We start from the raw sequence: 25,522 nt of genomic DNA, 5'->3' as shown, positions 1-25,522 counted from the left end.
AAAAAAGGAAAAGTGGAAAAAAAAAAAAAAAAAGATTGAGGGGAGACATAACTCAGAAAAGTGATGTAAACTTTATTTTGGACCCTTGTGGATGTAATGCTTTAAGCAGAACTAATATTAAAATGATGGCTTTTTAGATTTGCAACACAAATATTGCTTATTGGAACAGATTCTTGTTAGAATAAAAAATTCATGTGAAATAATAAAACTAACTTGGCTTCACTTTTTCATGGACCATAAAACCAATCCATGCTGAGACCTGAATGTTTCAAGCTGGGTACAAGCGTGCAATAATTATCGTTGGAAAGGATCTTTCACGATCCTTTCCAATGACTAAAGCTACGTACACACTTCCAATTATTATCGTTGGAAAACGAACGACGAACGATCGTATAGCACCGATCCTGCACATAGAGATAACGACACGATCGTTCGTAGATATTGTACACACAATAGATACGATCGTTTGAGCGATAGAGGAACTATGTGCACGACAGGAAAGTGAACTAACGTTCGTTCATTACGCATGCTCAGACCATGGACGATCAACGAACGACCGTACACACGAACGATGTTCAACGATCGTCGTCCAATCCGCCGGTCCGGTCGTTCGTTTCCAACGACTTTCCTCGTTCGTCGGCGTCGTTGGTTACTTTTTTACGAACGATTTTTTGCCCAATCGATCGTTCGTTTTGAACGATAAAAATTGGAAGTGTGTACGCACCTTAAGGACTGCACGATGCATGAGTGATGCTATACATACAGCACCGTTCTGCTCTATAGAGAGGAGAGGGGGAAACAACAGAAGAACACCCTGTTCTGCGCTCTCCCTCTTTGTTTCTATTACAATCCTTCATCGTCAATCATCCGTGGATCCGCCAGGACGGTCATCCGGACGATGGACAACAGGCGCTGTACACACGCCAGATTCTTGTCCGATATCGTCCCTGAGCCGATTATCGGACGAGAACCATTGCAAGTGTGTACGTAGCATGTACAGAGAGCAAGGGATTAACTTCTAATCACTAAACCAATAAACCTCAAAGGTTCTTCATTTTTACACAGATGACATTACTTACAGACAGAAGCAGGTAGGGTGACTATAGGGGCAATATAGAGTTGGGAGACAGGTTTAAATGGTATGATATACCAGACTAACTAAGCATTAATTCTGCTTTAACAGGTTTCCTTTATTTGCATTGCCATTTAGCCTGTGTAAGTATGTGCAATGTTGGCAATGCTGTGACACTGAATATATTAACTGTTTTATGTGCACGCAAAATCAATATGCTTTTTTTTTATAAAGATTTAGTTCTGAATAGAGTGAATACACAATTTTTATTTATGTTTGCTGATTTTCCCTTCAATTGCTATGCCACAACTGTAGCAGAAAATGCAAAGAAATCTCTACAAAATGAGGGGTACTCTGCATAGACAGAATTGTCCCCATTGGAAGGTTTCCTCTCATGCATGACCTGGAGACAAATATAAAATGTTGAATTTCGCGTCACTTTGCTCATTATTGTCTTTAGGAAAAATAAGGGAGAATCATTTAACAAGTGGGGACACTGACAGCAATAAAAACCTGAAAGGGCATGTTCTTGTTCTGTGTCACACCGAGTTCATTGGCACAATAGTTTTCAATTATGTAATGACCAGTTCCCCAGTCTGTACACTCTCCTAACCCCCCAACCCTTTTGGGTCCTCCCTTCTCTTTCTCTTTTTCTTCTTTTTCCTACTTTTTCCCTTCTCCTCTTGGTATAGTTAGTTGTAATAGGTTGCACTACATTGTTATTTCAGGGTGTCTTCAGGTGGTTGTCCCATCAGCAGGGGGGGCAGGCGGCTGCTTCAACCTGGGGGGACCCCTCACTTCCCCCATTGCTAGTGTTTATTTTCCAAAGACTATAGCCTTAATTAAAGAAGAATCTATGAACTTTGGTTTTTGAACGCTTAAAGGGACCACTCTGTGAGGGTGGCCCTAAGCAGTCATCGTTTTTGTCATGGTTGGACATTGGACTTTTGTATTTTCAAGCAATGTATTTTCTGCACTACCCCATAAGTCTCATCCTGGTAAATGTTGGTTTGTTGTGTTGTTGTAACGTTGAATGTGAAAGTTTGTTATGTACACTTTTCTTTGTGAAACTTTAATAAAAATGTATTGAAAAAAAACCTGAAAGGGCTTACTGTTCATATGCTTTAATGGGAAACGTAAATGGGTCTAAAGCAACTCAGTGTTTAGAACAGAACAAGTGTCTCCCTCTTGAAGATTTTAATAATACCATAGGCCTTTGCTGAAATTACCAGCAAGCTGTAGGTTGCACAATGCCTATGCCAGATCTACATGGGATTGGCCATCATGCAAAGCTTCATGGAAGTGGTATAAATGAAGTATGAAATACAAATAGGTGGCACAAGAATCTAAATATTGTAAATATTATAGTTTAGATATTATGGCATTATGGACATTATGGCTAAAGCCGCATACACACACACAATAATAGTCGTTGGAAAGGATCTTTCACGATCCTTTCCAACGACTAGCACTGCACAATGCATGAACGATGCTGTACATACAGCACCGTTCTGCTCTATGGAGAGGGGAGGCGGAGAGCGACAGAGCTGCACCCTGCTGCACGCTCACCCCCTTCCTTTGCATTTGGATCGTTAGTCGTCCATGGATCTGCCAGGACGGTCGTTCACGCGATGGATGACTGGTGCTGTACACACGCCAGATTCTTGCCCTATAACGGCCATGAACCGATTATCAGGCCAGAACCATTGGACGTGTGTACATAGCTTTAGTTTACACATCAAGTTTGGCATTCCTGTCAGACTGCACGCACTGCCTCCATGTTTCTAAATGTACATAACATACAAAAAACACCTTCAGTTAATAGGTTTAAAAAACTACAGGACCATGTTGTTCCATACTGTTTGATATTTGTAATTGCAGATAAGGGGATTTATTTACTATCCTAATCAATCAAAATAAATGCTCACTCTAATAATCAAATCATGTGTCAGACAGTATGCTGCGGTTGCATATTCCCCTGCACAAGAACAAGCATTCACTTAGCTACCGTAGGAGAAAAGTTTTAAATGCTTTAGTAGGTCAACCCAGGTAAGTTATTTCAGGCAGGGCAACAGCTTTCAGACATCAGGTGGATCAATTATGCATAAAACTTTTCATAACTGATCCTGTTATGATAACCAAGATAGAATAATAGGCTTTTTTATGATTGCTTGTCTTCAAGGAACTTCTTATTGAGATATGTATGCAAATAAATGTACATTTCCCAGAGATCAGGCTTACAACTCTAAAAACTGACTGATGAAATAAATGAGTCATTGGCTCTCATAAAAGAACTGCTTCTGCAGTTATCACATACCTGTAACCACTTACTGTAAATATAACACGTTTACAGTCACCTGTATTCTGCACAGAACTTCCTCAAACTGTGATATGCCAAGAACAAGCAACTGCTATAATCAGAGGGAGGCACAAACAAGTGTGTTCCTTTTACTTCACATGGCTTCATGGTTCCAATTTTTGAAATGATCATTTCTCTTAATAAAGTGTTTCATTGCATTGGACAGGTTTATTTGTCAATGGGATGAATTTATTGTTATTTTATCAAATTATTATTTTTATGCTAAAGTAAGTAAAAGTTAACAAATTGCAGTAAATTCCACTAAAAAGGGTTATCTTTAAAATTGACCTATTACAGATACATTTTTATGAATCAACAGTGTTTATTAACTAATAACTAGGTTTAAATTTGTTCTGTGTCTCTTTGCCATGTCTTGGCATTGCTAAAAGGTAATTCAGGGCTTGTTCTCTGGCAACCAGGTATATTGTGGAAGATTTTACATCATTACATTCTACAAACAATCGATTTTTGGCAATCAGTCTATGTCTGGCAGACATGCAATGTGATAATGGGATCAGCAAGGAATAGCTTTGGGCATAAAACTGGATTATTCATAGGGCAACCCCAGGAAGAAGTCTAGAGTTTAAGGGATCTCCTGGGGACCTAGCTACAATCTGCATACAACTGTGTTAAATCAGAGAAATAGCACCATTGTTTAGAGCTGTGTTTCTCATCGTTTTAACAACCTGGGAATGCCTTGAAATATCTTCAAGGCATTCCCAGGTTAGGTCTTCACAGCTTACATACAGTGTGGCGGGCAGTGGGAATAATGCATCCTACATATCTAGCCAGTGAGAATTATTGGTGTCACCTAAACTGACCTTAGAGCTACAAATTGCTCATTGTTCAAGGAACCCCTGGCAATCTCGGCAGGTACCCTAGGGTTGAGAAACACTGGTTTAGAAGTGTGTACTCCCTGTCTCTTCACAAGAGAACACAGACTTCATATTGGTGTCCTATGGGGTCATACTTGGAAGAAAATGCAAATAGGAAACCTTTATGTTTGCCTATTGCAATCCCTATCAATGTCATCAAGAGATGAGAGCCCAAAATACTATCTTGCAAAGAACCTCATGCTGCCTTATCCATCTCTGCTTGACAGCACTACTGAACAGGAGGCAGAGTCTGCAAATGTAAAGAGGAAATATGGTATATAGATTATAAAGAAATAAATACTAATGCTTTCTGGCAAATGCTTAATTTTGCTAAATTATGAAGCAGCCCTATTTACCATAATTTGAGGTATGTGTAACCCATAGCAGCAAGAATTCAAGAACCACCCCAAAATGTCACTGGGAATAGACTTGTTCACTATATGGTTCACTTTTTCTGTTGTGTGAGAGCAGGTATAGGAGGCTGTCTGGACTATCATGGTGTTAGCTCTGTACTTTTTATTTGCAGCTATTGGTGGTGCCCTATACAGATAGTCCCCAACATACAGACGACTTCTAGATACAAACAAGGCTTCCCTGCTCACTAGTGTGCAGGATGGAGGCTTGATGGGGGAGGGGGTGGTTTGCAGGACTTGCAGAAGAAATTTGTACTCTAAACACAGCTGAGGTTGTGGGTGATCTTCTGACTTACATACAAATTCAACTTAAGAACAAACCTACAGTCCCTATCTCGTATGTAACCCTGGAAATACCTGTAGTAGGGCCTAGCCATGAGCAACCCTACATGGTCACATATTTGCAAAACACAGTTAATACCCAATACAATAACGTACGTTTTAATGGTTTTAGAAGCAGAAGTTTAACGGTTTGACTTCTGTTATACATTACGGTCACCAAATGATCTCCCCACTCCCTGTTTCCCCATTTGTTTGGAATTGCTTTGTTCTTAACCATTGTAAATGATCTACACTGTTGTAATTGTTCTGAAGGAGATCAAAATATGTATGTGAAATGTAAATCCCCTCTCCCCTTTTCTTTTTTCTGTTATACCCCATAAACTGAAAAAGCAATAAAATCTTTGAAAATAAAATAGGTCACAGAGCGGTAACATAGAAGAATCGTTAAACCCCACTTGCTACATGAAAGGAAAACACAGCTGTTACATGATGGAGAATACCTGGAAACATACCAGTTTATGGTGGACTGAACCATAAATATGAGCAATTCACAAAACACACAATATCCCATAACAACCAGCATTCTCATTGCTTTGCACATCACTGTTTTTTAGTTACCTGAGCTATGTATACATTAATAAAATATTTAATGGAGGGCAAAGGGAGTGAAAAAAACAATAGAAATCCCCAGTGATCCTGGAAGCACCCGACATGTTTTGAGTTTGGCCAAGTATTCTAGTGTGAACAATATAAAAACCCTTTGTACTATTTTACCTCTTGTGTTAATGATTGGATTTTATGAATGTATGGCTGCACACATTTAGAACTGCAAAAACACTGTGGAAAGTCCCTCATCAGGGTTTATATGCTTTAGAGATATCTGTAATGTGAAAGACAACAGTGCATTCCCCTACTGCAAAGGGTATTGGCTGTCATACTGATACTTGGCATGTAAGTGAAAACTTCAGACTTTACTGATCTGCCTATTTGATGCAGATCAGTGTGGGTCAGCAAAATATGCAGGGAACCTTCATTTTTTAAGAAAGTCAGTAATGGCAGTCCCTTTTATTGCCCAAATGAAGGATAACTTTTAAGTAAGCATATTTAGATGTATACAGTCCTGCTGTATACTGTAAATTATTAAGTTCTTTTAAATTACCTGTGCTGGGATGTTAACAAGGAACTTCCTAAACATAGCATACTGCTGATAACTCCTTGCGTGTGAGTATTGTTTAACTTTTTTAAAAAGTTGAAAGTTGACATTGGCATCTAGTAACTTCTTTATAAATTTACTGAATGCATAAATAGATTTCGAATTAGTACACATGAAATCTTTGATTAATCATCTTTTACAGAAAACTGAATTAAAACCACTGTGAGTCAGCCTTAGCCAAATTTTCCATATTTTTTTTTTCCAAAAGCCAAAGTTATAGTGAGAAAACACAGCCCACCATAACAACCACAGTGCTGGTTAACTAGTAACCTGTACACTTTCTTTGTACTGACCGATGTGTAATGCATTACACAATACAATGGGCACATCCAATCCCACTGGATGACGCATTGCTTACTTAATAATATATTCTTTGACTTTCTAATGCACACAGTTTTAGTCTTTACGCATAACATGCTATTGGTTTATCCTTTTGTTTTTCTCTTTCATCATATAAAAAAATCAGAGAAGGCCTCTGTGCACCCCAGTGAAGACTAAGGGTAGCAGAAACATGGAACCTGGGACAGTCAGCTGTTTGCAGAAAAAAAATCAGTTCCTAAAGTGGACCTTTCACTAGGAGATTATGAAAGCTGTCACGCTAAAGAATGCTGAGTGCGATTTTTTTTCTAAACATTATTTGTATGGGTTTAGCTTTCCTACCCAAAGTAAAAAGCCTTTAAAATAAAATATTACTTAGCAAACAACCATAGTTTGAAATGTTTGTACCTTTCAGTATAGCAATTCCAGCTCTCATTGGCTCTGAATATTATAGTAAATATCGTTTACTATAGCTTAGTGCAATCTTTTTTGACCTTGTTGGTAACATAGGGGAGCCCTTGCAATAACTTTTCCCCCGCTATAAATACTATATCACAGCTTACAGTATATAAGCATAGTGGTCATTGGGAAGAAACCCTCTTAAATGTGGGAAGAATGTCATCCTTACAGATAGCCAAAAAGATCATTGGTGCCACTTAAACTGACCTGAGAGGCACAGATTTGCTTTTTGCACTAGAAACCTCTATCAACCTCTGGAGGAACCTGGTTGAGAAACAATGGTTTAGTAACTCAAATTTAAGTGCTCTTGTTAGTAGAAATATAGAGCTTGTTACCAATATAAGTCAGCCACCACAAACAGATTTCACACCACCTCATCTCTGCATCTCAGTGATGTCCACAGCCATGAAAAAGGTTTTTAGCAGAAGGGTAAAAAAGTGGGTACTTCCTGGAATAAGATAACCCTAGTGCATGGCAAATGTTAGATGAACTTTTCACTCTTCCCTACACTGCAATCACCCTCGGTGTTATATTTGACCCCTGAGAAGCTAAAAAAACCCTCAGTGTTGTACTGGTGGCCTGAAGGGCCACTTGTCTTACACAGCTTATACATGGCTTGTTGACTGTGCCGTCTACTGCTCCCTAAGGCTACGTTCACACCAAAAATGCATGTGCTAATACAAATTGACATATGTACGCTAAATATTTCAATAATTTTTTATTACTGACATTCACTGACCTGAAACAATAATGCAAACCTGGTGTTGTGACATTACTGTGACTTTCTAACCTACATGTTTGTCAAAAATACTAAAGCAAGAGAGCTGATCATCTACTATACTTAGAAAAAATGGCTGCCAACAATATGGTTCACAATTCAGCACTGCTGCTTTACCAATTCTGGGCTCTCTGTAGGGTATAAGGATTACTGCAAACACTGGCAGGAACAAAGGGTAAAAACTATGAATAAAAGAAGACCTAGAAAACCAATGTTTAGGGAAAGCAGAATTCTGTATATTTACTTCCTACTTGTCATTCTTTTCTTTAAGTCAAACCAGGAAAAATCTCTTGCAAAGAAGTTACATAATGTGGACAAAATGTTATTTGACAAGTATATAGTGACAACTTGTTTATCAGCAATTTTTGAGCTTGGAAAGTCCTGATCTGGAGAATCCATTACCTGAAAGAACCGAAAAAAAAATCTCATGCTTGTATTGATATGCAACACTAGTCACTGTCACCACAAGAAGGAAATTCGGTTGTAGGGTTAGAAATTTCCATCTGTTGGCTATTCTCTAATCTGTATAACAATAACCAAGAGGACCTGTCATGTGATGTTACCTGCTATGCTTGTTTTTTTTGTTTGTGTTCCCCACATCCCTTCTATGTGGACTACTGTATTTTTTGCCCCTTTACTTTGAACTTTGTGTCAGTCCTTTCTCCTTTGGTATGTATATTTTTATTACATTTAAATAAAAAAAAAGTTATAAAAAGAGGACCTGTCACATGAGTATTACCAACTTAAAGCACTCTTACCAAACGTAGAACCCCCCCGGAAATGCGATAAAGTAGTCAAGGTGACATGTAGTGGACACTGTAGTAAAGAGAATGGGTATATTGTACTGAGTATGTAACATTCAGCATAGCACATAGACAACAATGGTCATGATTATGTTACATAAAAATAACATGCACCAAAAATATAACAGTATGTATGTCCCTTTAGACTGCTAAGGAATAAAACTTTCACCCACTTTTTCCTCCGGAGGAGATGAAGGGGCAGGATTGGTGGCCAAATCAAATGTGTTGATAAGCTCTTTGGGGCAGGGTCCTCTCCTCCTCCTGTGTCACTGTCTGTATCTGTCCGCCATTTGCAACCCCTATTTAATGTACAGTGCTGCGTAATATGTTGGCGATATATAAATCCTGTTTATTATTATTATTATTATTATTATTATTAATATTAATAATAATAATAAGAATAATAAGAGAGTGAACAGAATAATGAAATCATCAGTCTGTTGCTGTTCTTTTACAGTCTAGTTAGATACCGATCCAATCAAGTTAAAACCGATACTTTAACTCCACCCAAATTGCACTTTTCTTCTCATCGTAATAGATACTCCATAAAACTTTACAGTTATAACCTGCATAAAGCTAGCCAAGGAATAGATGTCAAAGTGCATTACCCTACACCTGAGCTGAGACTGATCTGATGCGTGCATATCCAGAAATGACAGCTGATGTTCACAAATAACCTAACAGGATTGAACTGGGTATTTGAAGTGCTTAAACCAGTGTGCTTTGGTCAGAATTAGCTAGGCAAACAGAGCAAGGTTTTCATTATCATTCTAATAGCAAAAATGTATTTTTCTTTGAGATTTTAATTTTTTTCAATATTTTGGACACAGGGAGGACTGGGCTGGAAGGCACTGGTTTCCCATGCTGGTACAAATAAAATATATATCACTGGTAGATGTAGAGTAGATATACTTCACTAATCAGACTTTGATAAGAGCATGACCCGCTGTTGGATGGCATACAACCAACAGATTAGACCTACCATCACAATGCCTGGCATAGGGATCTCATATAGCATCAACTTCTGGTGTGGCTCTCATGTGTTTCAGCTGACATTCTGAATGCCAAGTGATGCGAGGGGAAAATACTGGAAGAACTCTGAAATGTATTGTGCTAATACGAATGATAATATAATTTTCACAGATCAGCTGTCTTGTTCAACACATCCTGTTCATTGGCAGTTTCTGATCATTAGTCAGCATTATGTGGTTAATCTTTCCAGATGGCCAGGAAGGAGAGAGGACAATAGATGATGTTGTGTCCTATGAATGACAGCAGGCCAACACTTGACCCACTTTCATCGACTCATTGGAGCTGTCACACTCTGTTAGGGTGAAGGCATGTTTTTGGCTTATGCCATTCATTATAACTAATAGTTTTTGATGGCTCATTTACTGGCCATTGTTCTCATGTCAAGTCTGTAAAAACAATAGACTAGACCGGTATTGTTGTGTTAAAGAAAAAAATGAATGAAATGTGTACTTTAAAACTGAGTTGCTTCTTACTCACCACATTAGCTCACTGTTTAATAGCCATAAAACAGAAGAAGACAGCTCCCCCCACCACCCCTATTAACTAATCTTGTGAAGTGGATACAAGTAATGGAGCCTCTCACTGCTAGAATTTATAACACATTAGGAAAACATATTAAAATTTGGAACAATGCAATATTTATTTTCTAGGCCCCTATCCACTCATATAATTTGACAGGTCTTTTTATTCTTAGTACTTTACCCAAAAATTTTAAAACGTGGTAATAATAAAATGAACCCCTATTTATTGAAACAATAATTAAAATCATTTTTTAAGGAACCCCTAGTGTTTCACAGAACCCTGGTTGGGAAACATTGGTCTAATCTATCACTATCCTATATTACCCCCCCCCCAAAAAAAAAAAAAAATAGCTTCTTGCTTCCTTAGTCATAGTCTGTGGCTACAGTCCTATATGCTGGAAACTATGATATGCTGAGTGTTCTAACATTCTCCTATTGCCAGCAGAAATCTGTGACGCATGTATCAGTGCGGCTTGGTTGCTCATGATTCTGTTGTTCTTAGGTCCATTTTTTGGCAGGGACTAACCTCTGCACATGGTAAACACCTTTCATTATTGTGATTTTTTGACCCCTTTTGCTCCTATAAAAGTCAAACAGATCTACAAGGTTGCCAATTTTTCTAGCTTCCAAAACATCACCATTAGGAACTGACTGTCCACTTCCTGACATATTTCCCAAACCTTGATAGGTGCTATTGTCATGGGATGATGCAGATTGATGTACATTCTGGACACAATATTGTTAAAACACAATGTTAGGTATCCTGAAACATAACTGACATTCCAGAGACGCTGAGATGCATCCAATTTACTAAGAAATCATGCCTAAGATCCTAATTGTTTTCTGGAAACTGTAGTATTTCTCAGTTAGCAATGTGTTAAACTGTGAACAGCACATTTACTTGATTCATTCATTGTGGTTTGGTTAGATTCTGGACTGGCTAAACCTGATGTCTATGGGTAATTCACTTGTGTCATACCCTAGACTGGCAATTAAGACGCTGAAACCTTCTGCGGTTGGGTTAGTTGAGATTTCTGCAGATTTTGGCAGTATTACAGTCTTTGGTTAAAGTGGAAACATGTTGCAAAGAGTGATTTAGGCAATTTATTCCAGGTATAGGGACTGAAAAAAAAACATCTGAGACAATGTACTCACATGAGTTACATTAGGGGGAGGTGTCACTCAACATTATGTTTTTAGTGTCCGTTGGAGACAACTTCCTTGTGCCAACCCTAACATATTTTACTCCATTTTCACCAATCCAGTCAGTTGTTGATGTAAGCTGTGTGGTTCAACAAGCCATCCTAGTTCAGAAACAAAATTGTAGAGGTTACAGACCTATCCAATATGTTAGCTGTGCAGTTATTGATGTGCAGAAGCCTTTCATTAAAACAAAAAATAAAGGTGGATTTAGTTGTTGGATTGGGATTATAAATGATTTAACATATTTAAAAGTGAGAGGTGGATTTTTTTATAATGCTTCCCTGAACCTGCAAATATATTTCATCCATATGCTTACTCTCAGCTTCTAATCACACCATTGCAGGGGATATGACTGCTTTGTTGCTGCTAATAAACTTTATTAAGCCTCGACTCCCAGTAGCAGACAAAGACAACAGCCGGCCCTTGTGTAATATTGACTAGTGCCCCACACACAAATCCCCTTCACCAATCTCTGCCTTTATCTTTCCTTCTCTCTTTTATTGTCATTCTTCTCTTTCTTCCTCTCTATCTTTTTTCTCTCTTTTGCCCACCACCCCACCCAATTTACGGGTTCAAGACTCTGACCTGGCCTGACCTCAGAGGACAGCTCGCAGCAATTGCCCTTAGTGTACAGTCGTTGCCGCGAACTGTCAACTGAGAGCGGAGGGGGCCCTGATGCCGAGGCACACACAGCACCATGATATGTCCGACCCCTTTAACACCCCAGGATAAGAATACGGCTTCAGAAATGGGTATAAACTGTTCTTAAGAACTGGGCACCTAAAGAATTTTGCTTTAGTTTACCAATTATGTAAAAATGACCTAACCATTAAAGAGGCACAAGGTATTAACATTTTGTATGCAACATCAGGGGTTATATGAGGATGAATGGTCAGGAATAAATGTGGAAAAAGTGCCAACTTGAGGTCCAAAAACAAAACCAGATGTGCAAATACCTTTGCAAGAAAGAGCTAAGTGAGCACTCAAAGTACCAATATACCATAAGAGGGACTAATACCCTATCCTCAAAAAAAGGCTGACAGAGGTTGAAGGTTTAGCCTCTGACATTGCCTGTGGTCTCTGCAGCTGACCTCTCTCTCCTTTTTCTGATTTACAATGTCTTGTTCTGCACTTGGAAGAGGGAGGATGTCAGAGACTCCAGCAAGAACAATAGTGGGCAGACCAGTGGTGCCCACCACTAAATCTCATTCCAAACCTTGCAATCATAGACAGCAATGCCTTAGATCTGTCACTGCAGATATACAGATATGAGTCTGTATGCACTTTCAGTCTATTGTTCGGGAAAATTTAAATTTTCTAAATTCTTAATACTTTGTGAGTTTATTTTCACATGAATGTGATTCTGTTTATAGAGACTTGTTAATAAAATGATTGCCTATGGGGGAAAAAATATTACTGCCCAAGCAGCCAAATGCTGCCTCATTAAGTAGAAATGGTTGAGGTTAGAAATTAACATTTCCACATTTCATAACTTCCAATTCTCTGGAATGGTCTTCCTCGTCCTATTCAGTTTGCTTCTACTTTTTGCTCATTTAAGAGTACTCCAAACCCATCTTTTCAAACTTGTGTCTTCTTCTGTCGCCTAAATCCTCACTACTCCCCACCATACTATATCCCCTTTACTAGTGTGTGCTGCTTCCACACCTCTTAGATTGTAAACTCTTTGGGACAGGGTCCTCTCCTCCTGTCTGTTGTCTGTATCTATATTATCTGTATCTGTCATTTGCAACCCCTATTTAATGTACAGCGCTGTGTAACATATTGGCACTATGCAAATCCTGTTTATTATTAATAATAATAATAATAATAATGATAATAATACCTTGTATGCCAGGTAAATTGTGTATAGTGCTGGGGCATCAGAACAATCTTTTGATGTCTCTGCCCGAAAAACACAATTTGTAATCCATTTTTTCGTTTCAGTGGACTTTGTCAATGTCTTTTTGTATATATATAAAACTGTCTGGATGAACTCTGTCTAGATTATTGTGCAAATTCTAGCACAATAGCACATACTACACATTTGCCCAAGAAAAATCCCTCAATTTCTCGCTTTTTTTTTTCATTTTATATTATTAGGGGTTTAGCAAACTCTAAATAAACAAGGTGAAACCACTACCGATAACTACTATTGTAACTTCCAGGAATTTGAGGTGGCTGAAGTGGATTCTCTATGTGACTTCCTTAGAGAAGTGACTGCAGGTTGGAGGGAGAAAGCCCTGAGCACAGGGTTGATGGCGTCTGCATATTTCTGGGGTCAATGTGTCTTCATAGAGTCATTGGCATGATATGAGTGATCATTTTAGCTGAGTGTACAGATGGTATTGTGACCACCATGGTAAGGGATGGCTCACACCTGCCGCTTGCTTAATTTTTGTGCGGCTCCTCAACAGCTAATCACAGAGCCGGTTGGTTTACCTCCCTGGCGGTCTGATTATGTCAGTATTTTTAAAGTCGAAAGCGGTACATTGTACATTGCATGGAAATTTGTTGTTTATTATTGCAGGCCTGTAATTGTTAGGAATAACTTCCGGGTATGATAAAGTTTGAAACACAAATCATAAATTATAATATAACAAATAATTATAAATAATAAATATAAAAAAAAATAAAATAATAACATTAAAATGAAATTTAATCAAATAAAAAAAAAACTGAAATCTGTCCAAACAAGGGTGCAATATTATTTTTAAATAAGTATTATTAATTATTTGAATTTATTTTTTATCACTTTATTACTGTGAACTAAGAGATTTAATGTAATCTTCTTTTAAATTTCCTGCCAGGCCCCGCCTTCCCAGCGTACCGATGCTTCACGCATCCCATCGATCACACCGGGAATGCGATGTCAGGGCACACAGAAGCTGGCCGGGGATCGCTGAGGGATGCCGCTGGATTGTGGGGAGCAGGCAGGATCTTTACACTGCTACCCCCAGTGTGGCTCAGCGTTACAGCTTTTTGATACTTAAAATTTACCCTGAGCCACACTAGGAATCTTGCCAGGGGGATTAAAGAGAACCCAGCATGTGCACATGTGAGAGCTGGCGGCAGTGATTGGTACAACTGGGCAGGAAGAGGATACATATAGCAGCATTTATATAGAGAGATAAACCACAACCTGTGCGCAGTGTACATAAACCATGAGATCCCCACCAACCATGGCTGCAAGGAAATATTTCCAGGCTTCTTCTGGGGGGAAATGGTTCATAAAGACAGAGAGGGAGGAAATCATACCAATAATGCATTTTATAGGGGGTTATATAGTCACCCAGGCACAGCTGTATCTGCTCCTCCATCCAGCCTGTGTGTGTGCACAGTGTGCAGCAGATGCTCCATGGATTCTTCTGGATCTGACCTGTGACAAGGCACACCGGAAGTGGGGTGTCAGGCACGTCACGTGACCCCCTCCTCCGCTCATCGGGCTTTGATCGGTCTCCAGAAAGGATGGCGGGAGGTGTGCCAGCTGTGTGTGCGGTGATTGTGCTGCTGGCTGCCGCCATCCTCCGACATTGCACCGGCCTGCACACCAAGGGCTCCGTGTCACTGGACCACATCACCTTCTATAAGGTAAGACGTCTCCTCCGGGATCACTGTGCATGCTGATCGGCCTATAGCACACACACAGATATTACACCAGCTGCACCTCATAATCATAATCAACGATAAGTGTATTTAAAAGGAACGATATGATTGTCTGATCTGACCATTTTATATTCAAAGGAAATCTGCGCGCCCATTAGATCGCTCATATTTCAGGTTTGTTCCAGTGTTCTGGAAGTGATTATTGCTGACAGATCGATGATCAGTCTGATGACACCGATTATTATTGTTCATTGACTATAGGAGCTGTCAATGTGCGGCGTTCCCATAGCTAAGCAGCAGCCAATAGGAGACGCTCTGGGCAGCCCAACCCCTCTGTCTGGCCAATGATGTGAGCCCACGTGCCTGGCCGTGTCCTAAGACTGGCTGAATGAGTGGGAATGTAGAATTGTCTATAGGGGGAGCTCCAGCCAATCAGAGTTCAGGTTTATTATAAGCCTAGAAATAAATGTGACTTTGTATCTCATAGTAGACAAATTTAGACAATAACACAGATCTACAGCTATGCAATGATTTTATGTTTATACAAATTATATGTAGAAATACAATAACACATCACAATGCTTGGATCATATAGAAAAAAATATACGTTTAAAGAGAACCGGTCTCCAACCTAAAGCAGAACTAAAGAACAAAATTACAAGCAGGTGAGAGAAGGGAGAGGTGATGTCCATACCTAATGCCAGGATATGCCCGCATGGGCTGCTGAATGACTTTTCTGCCTGCAGGCGCAGGGGTTACATTATCACTGCCTGGGCAATCAAGATGGCCAAAGACACAACTCCTGGAACAGGATCCAAGATGGGTGGCAGCACCGATGCCGGAGTGAGGATGGGTGAGTGAAAATAAAACATTGCAATCAGACAAGTAAGGTTATTCCAGAAGGAACATCACCCGTACCTTCTACAATAAAGGACCTGCCTGCTTGTAATTTTTTTTATTTTAATATTTAGTTCTCTTTAATAGGTATAAATACCAGAAAAATGTTTCTTTTTTTTAATCTTTTTTTAAAAAAATAGAAGGGGCCAATAGACCAACATAGAAAGTTACAGTGAGTATTCCCATTATTGTGTACTGTATGGCTCTTCATTATAGGAAGCTGATCTGTCTAAAGTTAAATAGTGCCCAAAAATAAACGTCTTAAAATCCCTTTTTTCATATTGTTGAGATCCAAAAAGGTCAGAAAATAATATAGCGAGGTTTCCACTGACAGGGAAGTCAGGATAAGTCTTACTTAAAAGAAGCAGCAGAAAGAGAGGAGCAGAAGTGTCAGAGGTAAGTAAAAGATGAATAGGTGAGAAATAACTAGAAAGTCACAGAGAGACTTAGGTTCAGGAAAAGGGGATCTTTGGAGCCCTCAGTAATATAAATGTTTAATTGCAGCATTTTTCTTTATTGACTTAGCACGTACTGTTGAATTTGTTAAAAGTGACCACTCCATGCAGCAGTTTCAAAGGTTTTGAATGTCTACACTGTACTAAGGAGTACCATGGAAATATAGGGGCTTTTTTACCATGTAAAATAATCCTATGAAAGGGCTTGGTGATGGCGCAAAGTTTGGCAACAGGGTCTCTTTGTGGTGTTCAGACATTATATCAGAAGGGTAAATACCCTGTGCCTGTGCTATACCCATTCACTAGAGAGATATCAGTGATAATGATTTCATAACCTATCATTTTTTTTATTTTAGTATAATGCATTCTTTATTTGCTTTGCTCCATAGGTTATACCAAGAAGTAAATTTGTGCTGGTAAAATTTGACACTCAGTACCCTTATGGAGAAAAACATGATGAGTTCAAACAAATGGCTGAAAGTTCATCTTCCAGTAAAGAACTTTTAGTGGCCGATGTTGGGATTTCAGGTAAATATATGCAATGTCTATGGCTGTGAAACACTAGGCACGCATTAGGCATCCACTATGAAGACGATGAAAGTTAAGTCCTACTAGATCTGTCATTTGTCATTAAAATGCTTAACAAATTAAACATAATTGATATTGTTATAGGGTTATGATAAACATGCAAAACATTGATTGATGGAAAGGTGAAACATTCACTGATAGGTAAAACATTGATTGATTGGGGAAACATTTATTGATGAATAGGTAAAACTTTGATTTATGGATAGTTGAAACCTTGATTGATAATCAAATTAAACATTAATTGATAATGTTTTAAGGTTATGATAAACACGCAAGACACTCATTGATGGATATATGAAACTTTTATTGATAGGTAAAACCTTGGTTGATGAACAGGTAAAATATTGATTATTGAACAGGTGAAGCATTGAGTGATGGCTACGTTAAACTTTAAATGATAGCGTGGTGTTTTCTATGTATGAACCTGCAGCCATTCAGGTTATGAGGATGTGACCTTAATATTTATGAAGTGGAGACATGTAACTGGTCACCAGTATAAACAGGAAATGTTTTTCTGCAGACATGGTTGTTGGTCAGAAATTGCAGCCGCCTTTTAGTAGGGGAGAGTTTAGATAAAGAGAGTTTTTATAATCCTTATTTAAAGACAAAGACCTTATTTTCTTTAAAGCAAAAATAAACTTTTTCTTGTTATCACCACTTACTGTTACACACCACTCCTGCCCCTGACAACCATTAACCAATAAGAATATTTCCTGACTTGTACTTTAACAACAGGGCTCATTGTTTAGAAGAATTATTCAGGTACACAATGGGGAGCATTCCCATAGTCTAATAGGTGTCAGGGATGGGAATGATACTTGGTGCTCTGTTCACCATCAGAAAAGGAGGAAGAAGCTCTGCCAGTACTGAAGATGGTGGCATGGGAGAGAAGAAAAAGGTAAGTAGACATAGGAGGAATACAAGAAGTATTTAACATATGTTTTATGTAAACATTACTCTCAGTGGTTTCATATTTTTTAGTTTATAGGGGGAAGTTTCCCCTTAATACCTAAAAAAATCAGAATAAAGACATGTTTAAAAAATAACAAAAAGAAAAAACATTATTCTAATGGACAGATTGGTTTGTCTGCTTATCCTGAAATTGGAAACAGCAGACACTGGTCACATTATGTTATGTTTCTAACATAATGTGACCAGGCACAGGCTTTAGAAGGAAAAAATCCTGTGATCTGTGTACAAAATAAAACCAGCTATTTAACATGTGACGGTGGATTTACCTTTGTACTTTTACAAAGGTCATGTTTCACTTCCGTTCTATTGTTTAAATAATTAAATTGCACATAAACCAGAATCACTAGTTGTATAAGTAGTTATCATTTACACCTGTAAATATAGCAGTACAAGGTTTTTATATTGGTTGCCTGTTGATCTTGCTAGTTTCTTTTTTCCTACTGTTTTTTTAATAGAATTGACCAAAAGACTTCGGTCTCCCTGCACTTCTATCCAATCTGCTGCAGTCAGTGACCTATGGTGATTGATTGACAGATGCTCTGGCCTATAAGTAGCTGAGACCGAGGCTTCCTATAAATATAACGGTTGAAGCTGTCTTATAGTAATGCTATTGATCACAGAATAAGTGTGTACACATCCATAGCACTTCTCTCAAAAACAGTCAAAGCCTTGCAGGTGTTTCCTGTCGGAAGGTGTTCTTATTGCCTAGCCAGCATCCACTGTATCCAAAAAATGTTTTCAAACATACCCGTCCCAGAGATAAAAACATTTCCTTTAATATGATTGGTTTACATTTCTCATAAGACTAAAATTCAACTGGCTATTACCCTGTGCAGTAAAATAATGCCATATTATTAAATAAAATGCACCTATTATCATAATAAAGTGCTACGCGCAAATATTTGAGCTTTAATTACTTTTTTAAAAATTTTTAAAAGTTTTTAAAGATGTGTTCTGCAGGGCTGCTAATGTCTTGAAATAAGTGTGTGTATAACCGTGTCAGAACAGCTGACATTTCCTTGTTTGTTCTGGGTTAGTGACTAAGTGGTAAAAACAACAATAGTTCTCCATAGGGACCAAGTAACCAAGACTCCTGGTGCTTCTCTAACGGTAAACGCTAAGTGTAGTTGTACCTATCTTACCAGTGCTTACCTACAATCCAGGATGTAATCAACACCCCCTCATGTACAATATGATACTGCTGCTGTGCTATGTGCAGTATATTGTTATCATTTCTGCAACTGGTTAAACAAAGAATGGAAGTGCCATGGTTGGGCCACTCATGGAGACCAAGGAAGCCTGGTGAAGGCACAGAAAAGGTAAGTATAGCTGCTTTTTTTTCTCTAATCCCAGATAAAATGAATATGTTACTTTTGCAGACTGGGGATGGGGGGATCACTGTATAGATTACTTAACTGGCAGTTAAGCTTTAACATTTCATCTCTCTTACCTGGAGCAATTCTGCATATCAGAAAAGACAAGGACAAATCTGTTTCTATGCATGCTTTGGCTTTCTGTTAATGTACATAGAGTTTTACCAAGCAAGTAATAAATAACAGAAACATAAATGGCAAAGTTAAGGTTGGGGAGAAGTTGTACCTTTGATTTATAAAAGCATTACACTGGCTGATTACATAGAGAACATGTTACATTTGGCATTGGATAGTGGGTCCGCTGAGTCAAAAGTTTTTATGGTGTGATGAGTAGATTTTATGGCTAGAATACTAAACACAATCATAATATGGAATCTTGTACTTATCTAGTCAGGGCTAAGATGTTATAATTTGCCTGCAGGTTGTTGTGAACAGAATACCAGCTTCCTTCATGGTAGGTTAATCCAATATTGAAACGGTTCCTAAGTAATACATAAAACTTTTAATTAATTCATAAAATAATAACAGTAACAGCCAACATCATCAGCAGTATGTACGTAGAAGAACATCAGTATTCCAAGAGTATTAGTCTGGAGAACAGGTCAGCAATGCAGAAATGAAAACCTGGACAGTTTCTTGCAACTATTACTGTGCCTGTAAACATTTCTGAAGCTAACATCATTGGTCTGTACATATCTTTCCCAGATGGATTAGTTATGGTTGTTATCAGCAAGGTGAAAAATAATTCAGTTCAAAGCTCTGATCATTTACTGAAGCAGTTCCTGGAACAGAACTAAATATAACTATAGAACAAGGGGTACATTTAGTTTTAGGGCTGCATTTTTGGGTAAGTTAGGGTAATGTTAGGATTCGGGATTTCACATTAGGTTATGTTTAGGTGTTATTAGGGTAAAGTGTTTAGGCGCTAGATGGTAGGTTATGGTAACATTTGGCATTAGGCTCAAGGTATGTTTTACAGCACAAGTTTGGGACTAAGAATTACAACACCTTACACCAGTGTTTCTCAGCCAGGGTTCTGTGGAATTCTAGGGTTCCTCCAGAGCTTGCTAGGGGTTCATAGAACAATGAACAATATGTGACTCCGAGGTCACTATAACTGACACCAATGATGTTTTTGGCCATTTGTCAGGTTGACATTCTCCCCAATGGGCAGCAACATAGGAGGCATAGTAAATATAGGATAAAGTAATTATAGCAGGCGTTCCCTGATAACCCCACATGTCAAGAAACACTGCTTTAGGAGTTAAATGTTAAGGCTGCCTTAGTGTTAAGGTATCCATATATCAAATTTTTTATCAGTCAATCTACCTATAAATTTGAATATTTTAATAAATTGGATGTCCACAATTGTCATTAAACGAGGTTAACAAAACGTGAGTTACATTTTTTCTGCTCTTTACTTGGCAATATATGTGTTAAACATTTATATAAAAATCATTTAGTTCTTTTGCTTCAGTTTTGTGTTTGTATTATTTTACAGATTATGGAGATAAGATGAACATGGAGTTGGGTGAGAAATACAAGCTGGATAAAGAAAACTATCCTTATTTCTATCTGTTTGTGGATGGTGACATTGACAATCCGATACCCTACACTGGAGTGGTTAAAGCTAGTGCCATTCAGCATTGGTTAAAGACTCATGGGGTATACTTGGGAATGCCAGGATGCCTGGAGGAATATGATAAACTGGCAGGAGAATTCATCAAGTCATCTAGTATTAAAGAGAGAGGTGAAGTACTAAAGAAAGGTCAGACCATGCTGACAGATGTTGGAGAGGTGGAAAAAAAGTCTGCAGAGCAATATCTTAAGATAATGAGTAAAATCATTGATCAGGGAGAAGACTTTGCCAGCAGCGAGTTTGAACGTATTACAAAACTGATTGAAAAGAACAAAATGAGCGAATCTAAGAAGGAGGATCTCCAGAAAAGACTTAACATTATAAGTAGCTTCCAAACTAAAAGTCAAAACAAGGAGGAGCTTTAATCATAGACTAATGCCACACACTTCCATTCAAACAGTATTCCTTCAATGTGATTCGGCAATGGTACAAATATTACTTTGACTACTACTATTGTTATGAAAACGGTTAATGCTCAGTATTTGTGTAATTTACCACCCAGTTTTTAAAATGTTCAATGTGAAACTATAGCAGTTGTGCTCAACCTTTGCTTCTTCATCTGATGTTTATTAATGTGCCATTGGTTTGGAATCTCAAGCATGAGGTTGTTCTATAACACAGAAAACTGTATTTCTTATACTATGCCTTGCATATTCTGATTTCTAGGCTGAAATGACACAGGTTGTGCACTTCTGATCTATATATTTGAAAACTTTGAGCCTTTGGCAATTGTCTGATATTTAATTTATAGTATTATTATAATCCAATAATAATGGATATTTAAATACATATGTTGCATCCTTGTCTTTTGTAGAAAAATACTCTCCTTGTTCCTAAAACCAGAGTTTCTATCATTTTCTTTGTTGACATGGTATAAAGCTTACTGGCTTGCTGGATTTTTTCCCATTGGACATCTGTTCAGTTGCTGACAATATAACTGAACCAAACTACTTGCTGCATTCACGTGAGAGGGAACATGTGTGTTTATTAAAAGAGAGCAGCTCCTATTAATACAACTTCAGAGAAATACATGTTGTGTTTTAGAACCCCAAATATACTGTGACTGCAAACTGATGGTTGCAGTACTTACAGATCCCTTAACACTGGTTCACTTCAATCCAGTTTCATGGGAAGGTACAACAGTCACACTTTTACTTCCATGTATTGTCCCAAGTAGTGTCCAAAGCATTGGAGTGCACACTGCTTATATGACACAATCCTAAGTTACAATTCCAGCTAGTTGTACATAATGGCTCATACTATGACCTGACCATACCCAGTATAAAGCATATCTGCTGACATTATTAGTATATGACTGAATGAATGTTATCTATCAGGTCTGAATGTTAAGACTGGTTCATTGTTAACGATGCAAACCACTAAGATACAATAATACTGGTAAAAAAATTTCTACATATATAATAATTTCCTCCCACGTCATTAAAAATTTAAAGAGAGGGAGGGCAGAAAAGGAGGGAGAAGGAATAGAACAAAAGAGGAAAAAGATGGGGGGAAGAGAAAATATAAAATATATTTGATATTAATGAGACAACTTCCTAGTTAGGTTCCTTAGGTATCCTTGTGTCCAGTGTAAAAACCTCTCTAGGGTCTATAACCCTCACAGTAACTTGTGCTTAAATTGTACACTTGAGTCCAATGTACTAATGGGTTCAATATCTAGAGACATTGGTCTTTTAATAAAACAGCTTTAGTTATTGGTGACATCAATCATATAACCCAAATGTGACAAATGGCAAATCTAGTATTGCAATTCAATAATTGTTTCATTTCGTAAGTTTTCTCCATATGACATGCAATATCTTAGCCAAAGGATCACCCAAACGAGACATCTGAGACAGTCTACAGAACTCCATCTATGTCTAGCTATAAAATGACAGTTTCCAAGTTCCATCGTGCTGCAATAAATCTGGTAAAATACAACACAGCAGTGGCAATAGTAAAATAACACCATTACTCTTTCCAAATACATCAATGTATTCCAAGTGGAGGGAACTGCTGAAAAGGGTAAAAAAAAAAACTATTGTCTTTCATATGTGTCCTATATGAGTATGGTATTGGTTGGAGTGAGGCTTTTTTGTATTTTCCCTATGACTAGCAACATCTTTGTGCAGACCCCTAGGCCACAAACACTAGCTAATCCAATTAGAATAGCATAAACTATCTAATACTTAGGTCTGATGGTCTATCTATGGGTCACTTAATTTGAATGGACAAATGGGGTTTACTCACAGGTCATGACAGTGACAGAAAAGTATAATGCTAGAAAACATGCTATGTGTTCTTTATCCCCGAAACTGTTCAAACACCCCATGGCACTGTTGTTACTTGTATTGTTAATGTGGTAATCCTGGCAGTTTCAGAATGACCTGTGATTGTTTATTGAGAAATGTTTGTAAAGACCAAATTGCAATATAAACTAAAACATGTGGTCTCCTGCTGAGCTTTGGAAATCCTTCTTGTTCAGTGGGATGTATGTCATGTCCTGATTGACGTAAGATTGCTGTTGTTTCTGATGTACAGATCTAATAAAGGCAGCAAAGAGAACTCTTGATTCTGCATAAATAAATAAATGTATAAATAGCCTGTCTGGACATGTAATATTCATTAGGCTGCCTTTAGCTTTGATTGCAGCATGCTTTTGCCATGGTATATTTTTGATAATCTTAGGCAATGTCACAACATTTATTTCTATTCAGAGTGACATTCATTTTTTGCCAAAATCTTGTATTGATGGAAGAGCCGGACTGCTATGAAAAGACTGCTCCGGCACATCCCAAAGATTCTAAATGGGACTAAGGTCTGGACTATAAATGGACTAAGGTGGTGGCCAATCCTTGTGTGAAATGTATCCTGCTCCCTGAACCACTCTTTCACAACTTGACCCCAATAAACCCTGGCATTGTCATCTTGGAATATAACGGAATATTATGGGAGGAAAAAGACATTGGAAGAAAAACCTGGTCATCCAGATAGTCAGATGACCTCATTTTTTTGGGCACATTGCTGAACCAGACCTGACCAACTGAAGCCACCCCATATCATACCACTGCCCCAACAGGCTTGGGAATTTGTTTTCTTTTTGGCCAGACAATATGCCTGATATACTGGCATCGTATAGGCAGGAAAGGTAGTCAGAGGCCATTACAACTACTTTTAGTGTTGTAAATATAAATGCCTGTTTAAAATTGTGAAGCTTCTGCCAAACTGCTCAGATATTTTCAGGCATGGACATGGCACAATACCTCATGATGTTTCAGTGTCTCCTTAGGACTGCCTACTACCTATAGTGCATTCTGCAGCCATCAATTCCCCCTGGATATCCCATAAGGATAGGGTAGTATGGGCCTCTGGCAGGTATTCAGCTGCTCTCTGTAACAAGGGCCCAAGTGAATAATCACCAAAATATCCCAGCCTTTGACAGGTGACATTGTACTGAGATATTCAGCTTACTTGTCAGTGGGTGTAATATTCTGGGTGCTCATTGTATATAGGAAAAGGTGCTTAAACGTTCTCAACTTAACGCACTTCTCACAATGTTATTTAATATTGTAAAGTGCCAGTTTGAAGGAATGCATGTTTTACTCATTTCTCTTTGATCAGTAACAAAACCATGTCAACAAATGAGGAATTTAAGTGTTGAACTTTGAACAAGAGGTTCCTGCAGAAGAAAACGTCATAGAACATCTATGAGTGTATGATGCTTATCATACTTGGGAAGTAGGGGTGTACCAAATTTTAGTGTACAGATTATGAGACTGAATAAAACTGTTGATTTGGTTCAGGACCAGATTTTAGTGATCAGTGAATCCCATCCATAGGGAGAAGCATGTGATCTTTTTCTTTTCTAATTCATTGCAAAGCTACTTTCAAAAATGGTAATGGTTTTATTGCAATATTTCAAGGACCAGAAAATTTTAAATTGATTTCTTTAAAAACTTTTGGAAAAGTAATGACGTGTCAAGTGCAAACTTTTCAGTGTGTGTATGTGGAGATATATATATACATATATATATATATATATACTCAATTTTATTAACTTGTGTGAAACTATTTATGGTATGAGTTAAAATGGGACCAGGATTCTTATCGGTTACCCTAAACGCACTTGAAGAATACAGATCTGAACATTGAACAGAAGGTATGCAATTTAGGTAATATTTCTGAGATGATAACCTCAGGCCAAATATCCGAATAAAAGATTCCACTACAATAACAGACATTGAATTTCTTTCAGATGTGATGTGTTAGAAGGTAATTTCCTCTATCAGACATCTGAAAGAAGCAAACTACAAGAATGTGAATTATTTTGTTGGGTCACAGACATAAATATTGCTTTTCTTGATTGGCAACATTTCAGAAAAAAAAACATAGCAAAGCAGCTACTGACCATCCTAACAGTTTGCATGAATTTCACAGCAGTAATATTTACACTGAAATCACATTATTTGCCTATATGGATAGCAGATAAAACTCTAGATTTGTTCTGCTGGTCATTTTGATTGAGACGTTTCAGTTATTGGTTAATATGCGGGATGTTTCCAATAACCGTGGAATCTGGCTTTTGCCCTTCTATAACACACTTGTCATCCAGATGTCCATTGAGCTTTCAGGTCTTTGATCCTATAATCTGACTAGTTGGTGCTGAA

General features: G+C 38.0%; 2 protein-coding genes across 2 annotated transcripts in view; one reads left to right on the top strand and one right to left on the bottom strand.

Annotated features, from left to right (window-relative positions):
- The window catches only part of TMEM116 (transmembrane protein 116), a 39,818-nt gene extending 25,051 nt beyond the window's left edge, over positions 1 to 14,767 (bottom strand). The window contains exon 1 of the mRNA XM_072415853.1: positions 14,618 to 14,767. Within this exon, the coding sequence (XP_072271954.1) occupies positions 14,618 to 14,767 (150 nt within the window). The remainder of the gene's footprint in view (positions 1 to 14,617) is intronic.
- Positions 14,740 to 21,644, top strand: ERP29 (endoplasmic reticulum protein 29). The gene is made up of 3 exons (XM_072415855.1): positions 14,740 to 14,916; positions 16,673 to 16,811; positions 20,718 to 21,644. The coding sequence occupies exons 1-3, from the start codon at positions 14,794 to 14,796 to the stop codon at positions 21,218 to 21,220; spliced, it is 765 nt and encodes a 254-aa protein (XP_072271956.1). The 5' UTR covers positions 14,740 to 14,793; the 3' UTR covers positions 21,221 to 21,644.
- Positions 21,645 to 25,522: the final 3,878 nt, after the last annotated feature.

The sequence above is a fragment of the Pyxicephalus adspersus genome, chromosome 6, assembly GCF_032062135.1.
Source record: "Pyxicephalus adspersus chromosome 6, UCB_Pads_2.0, whole genome shotgun sequence".
Classification (NCBI taxonomy): domain Eukaryota; kingdom Metazoa; phylum Chordata; class Amphibia; order Anura; family Pyxicephalidae; genus Pyxicephalus; species Pyxicephalus adspersus.
Note: the sequence above shows the minus strand (reverse complement) of the source record. Positions and strands in the feature narration are given on the sequence as shown.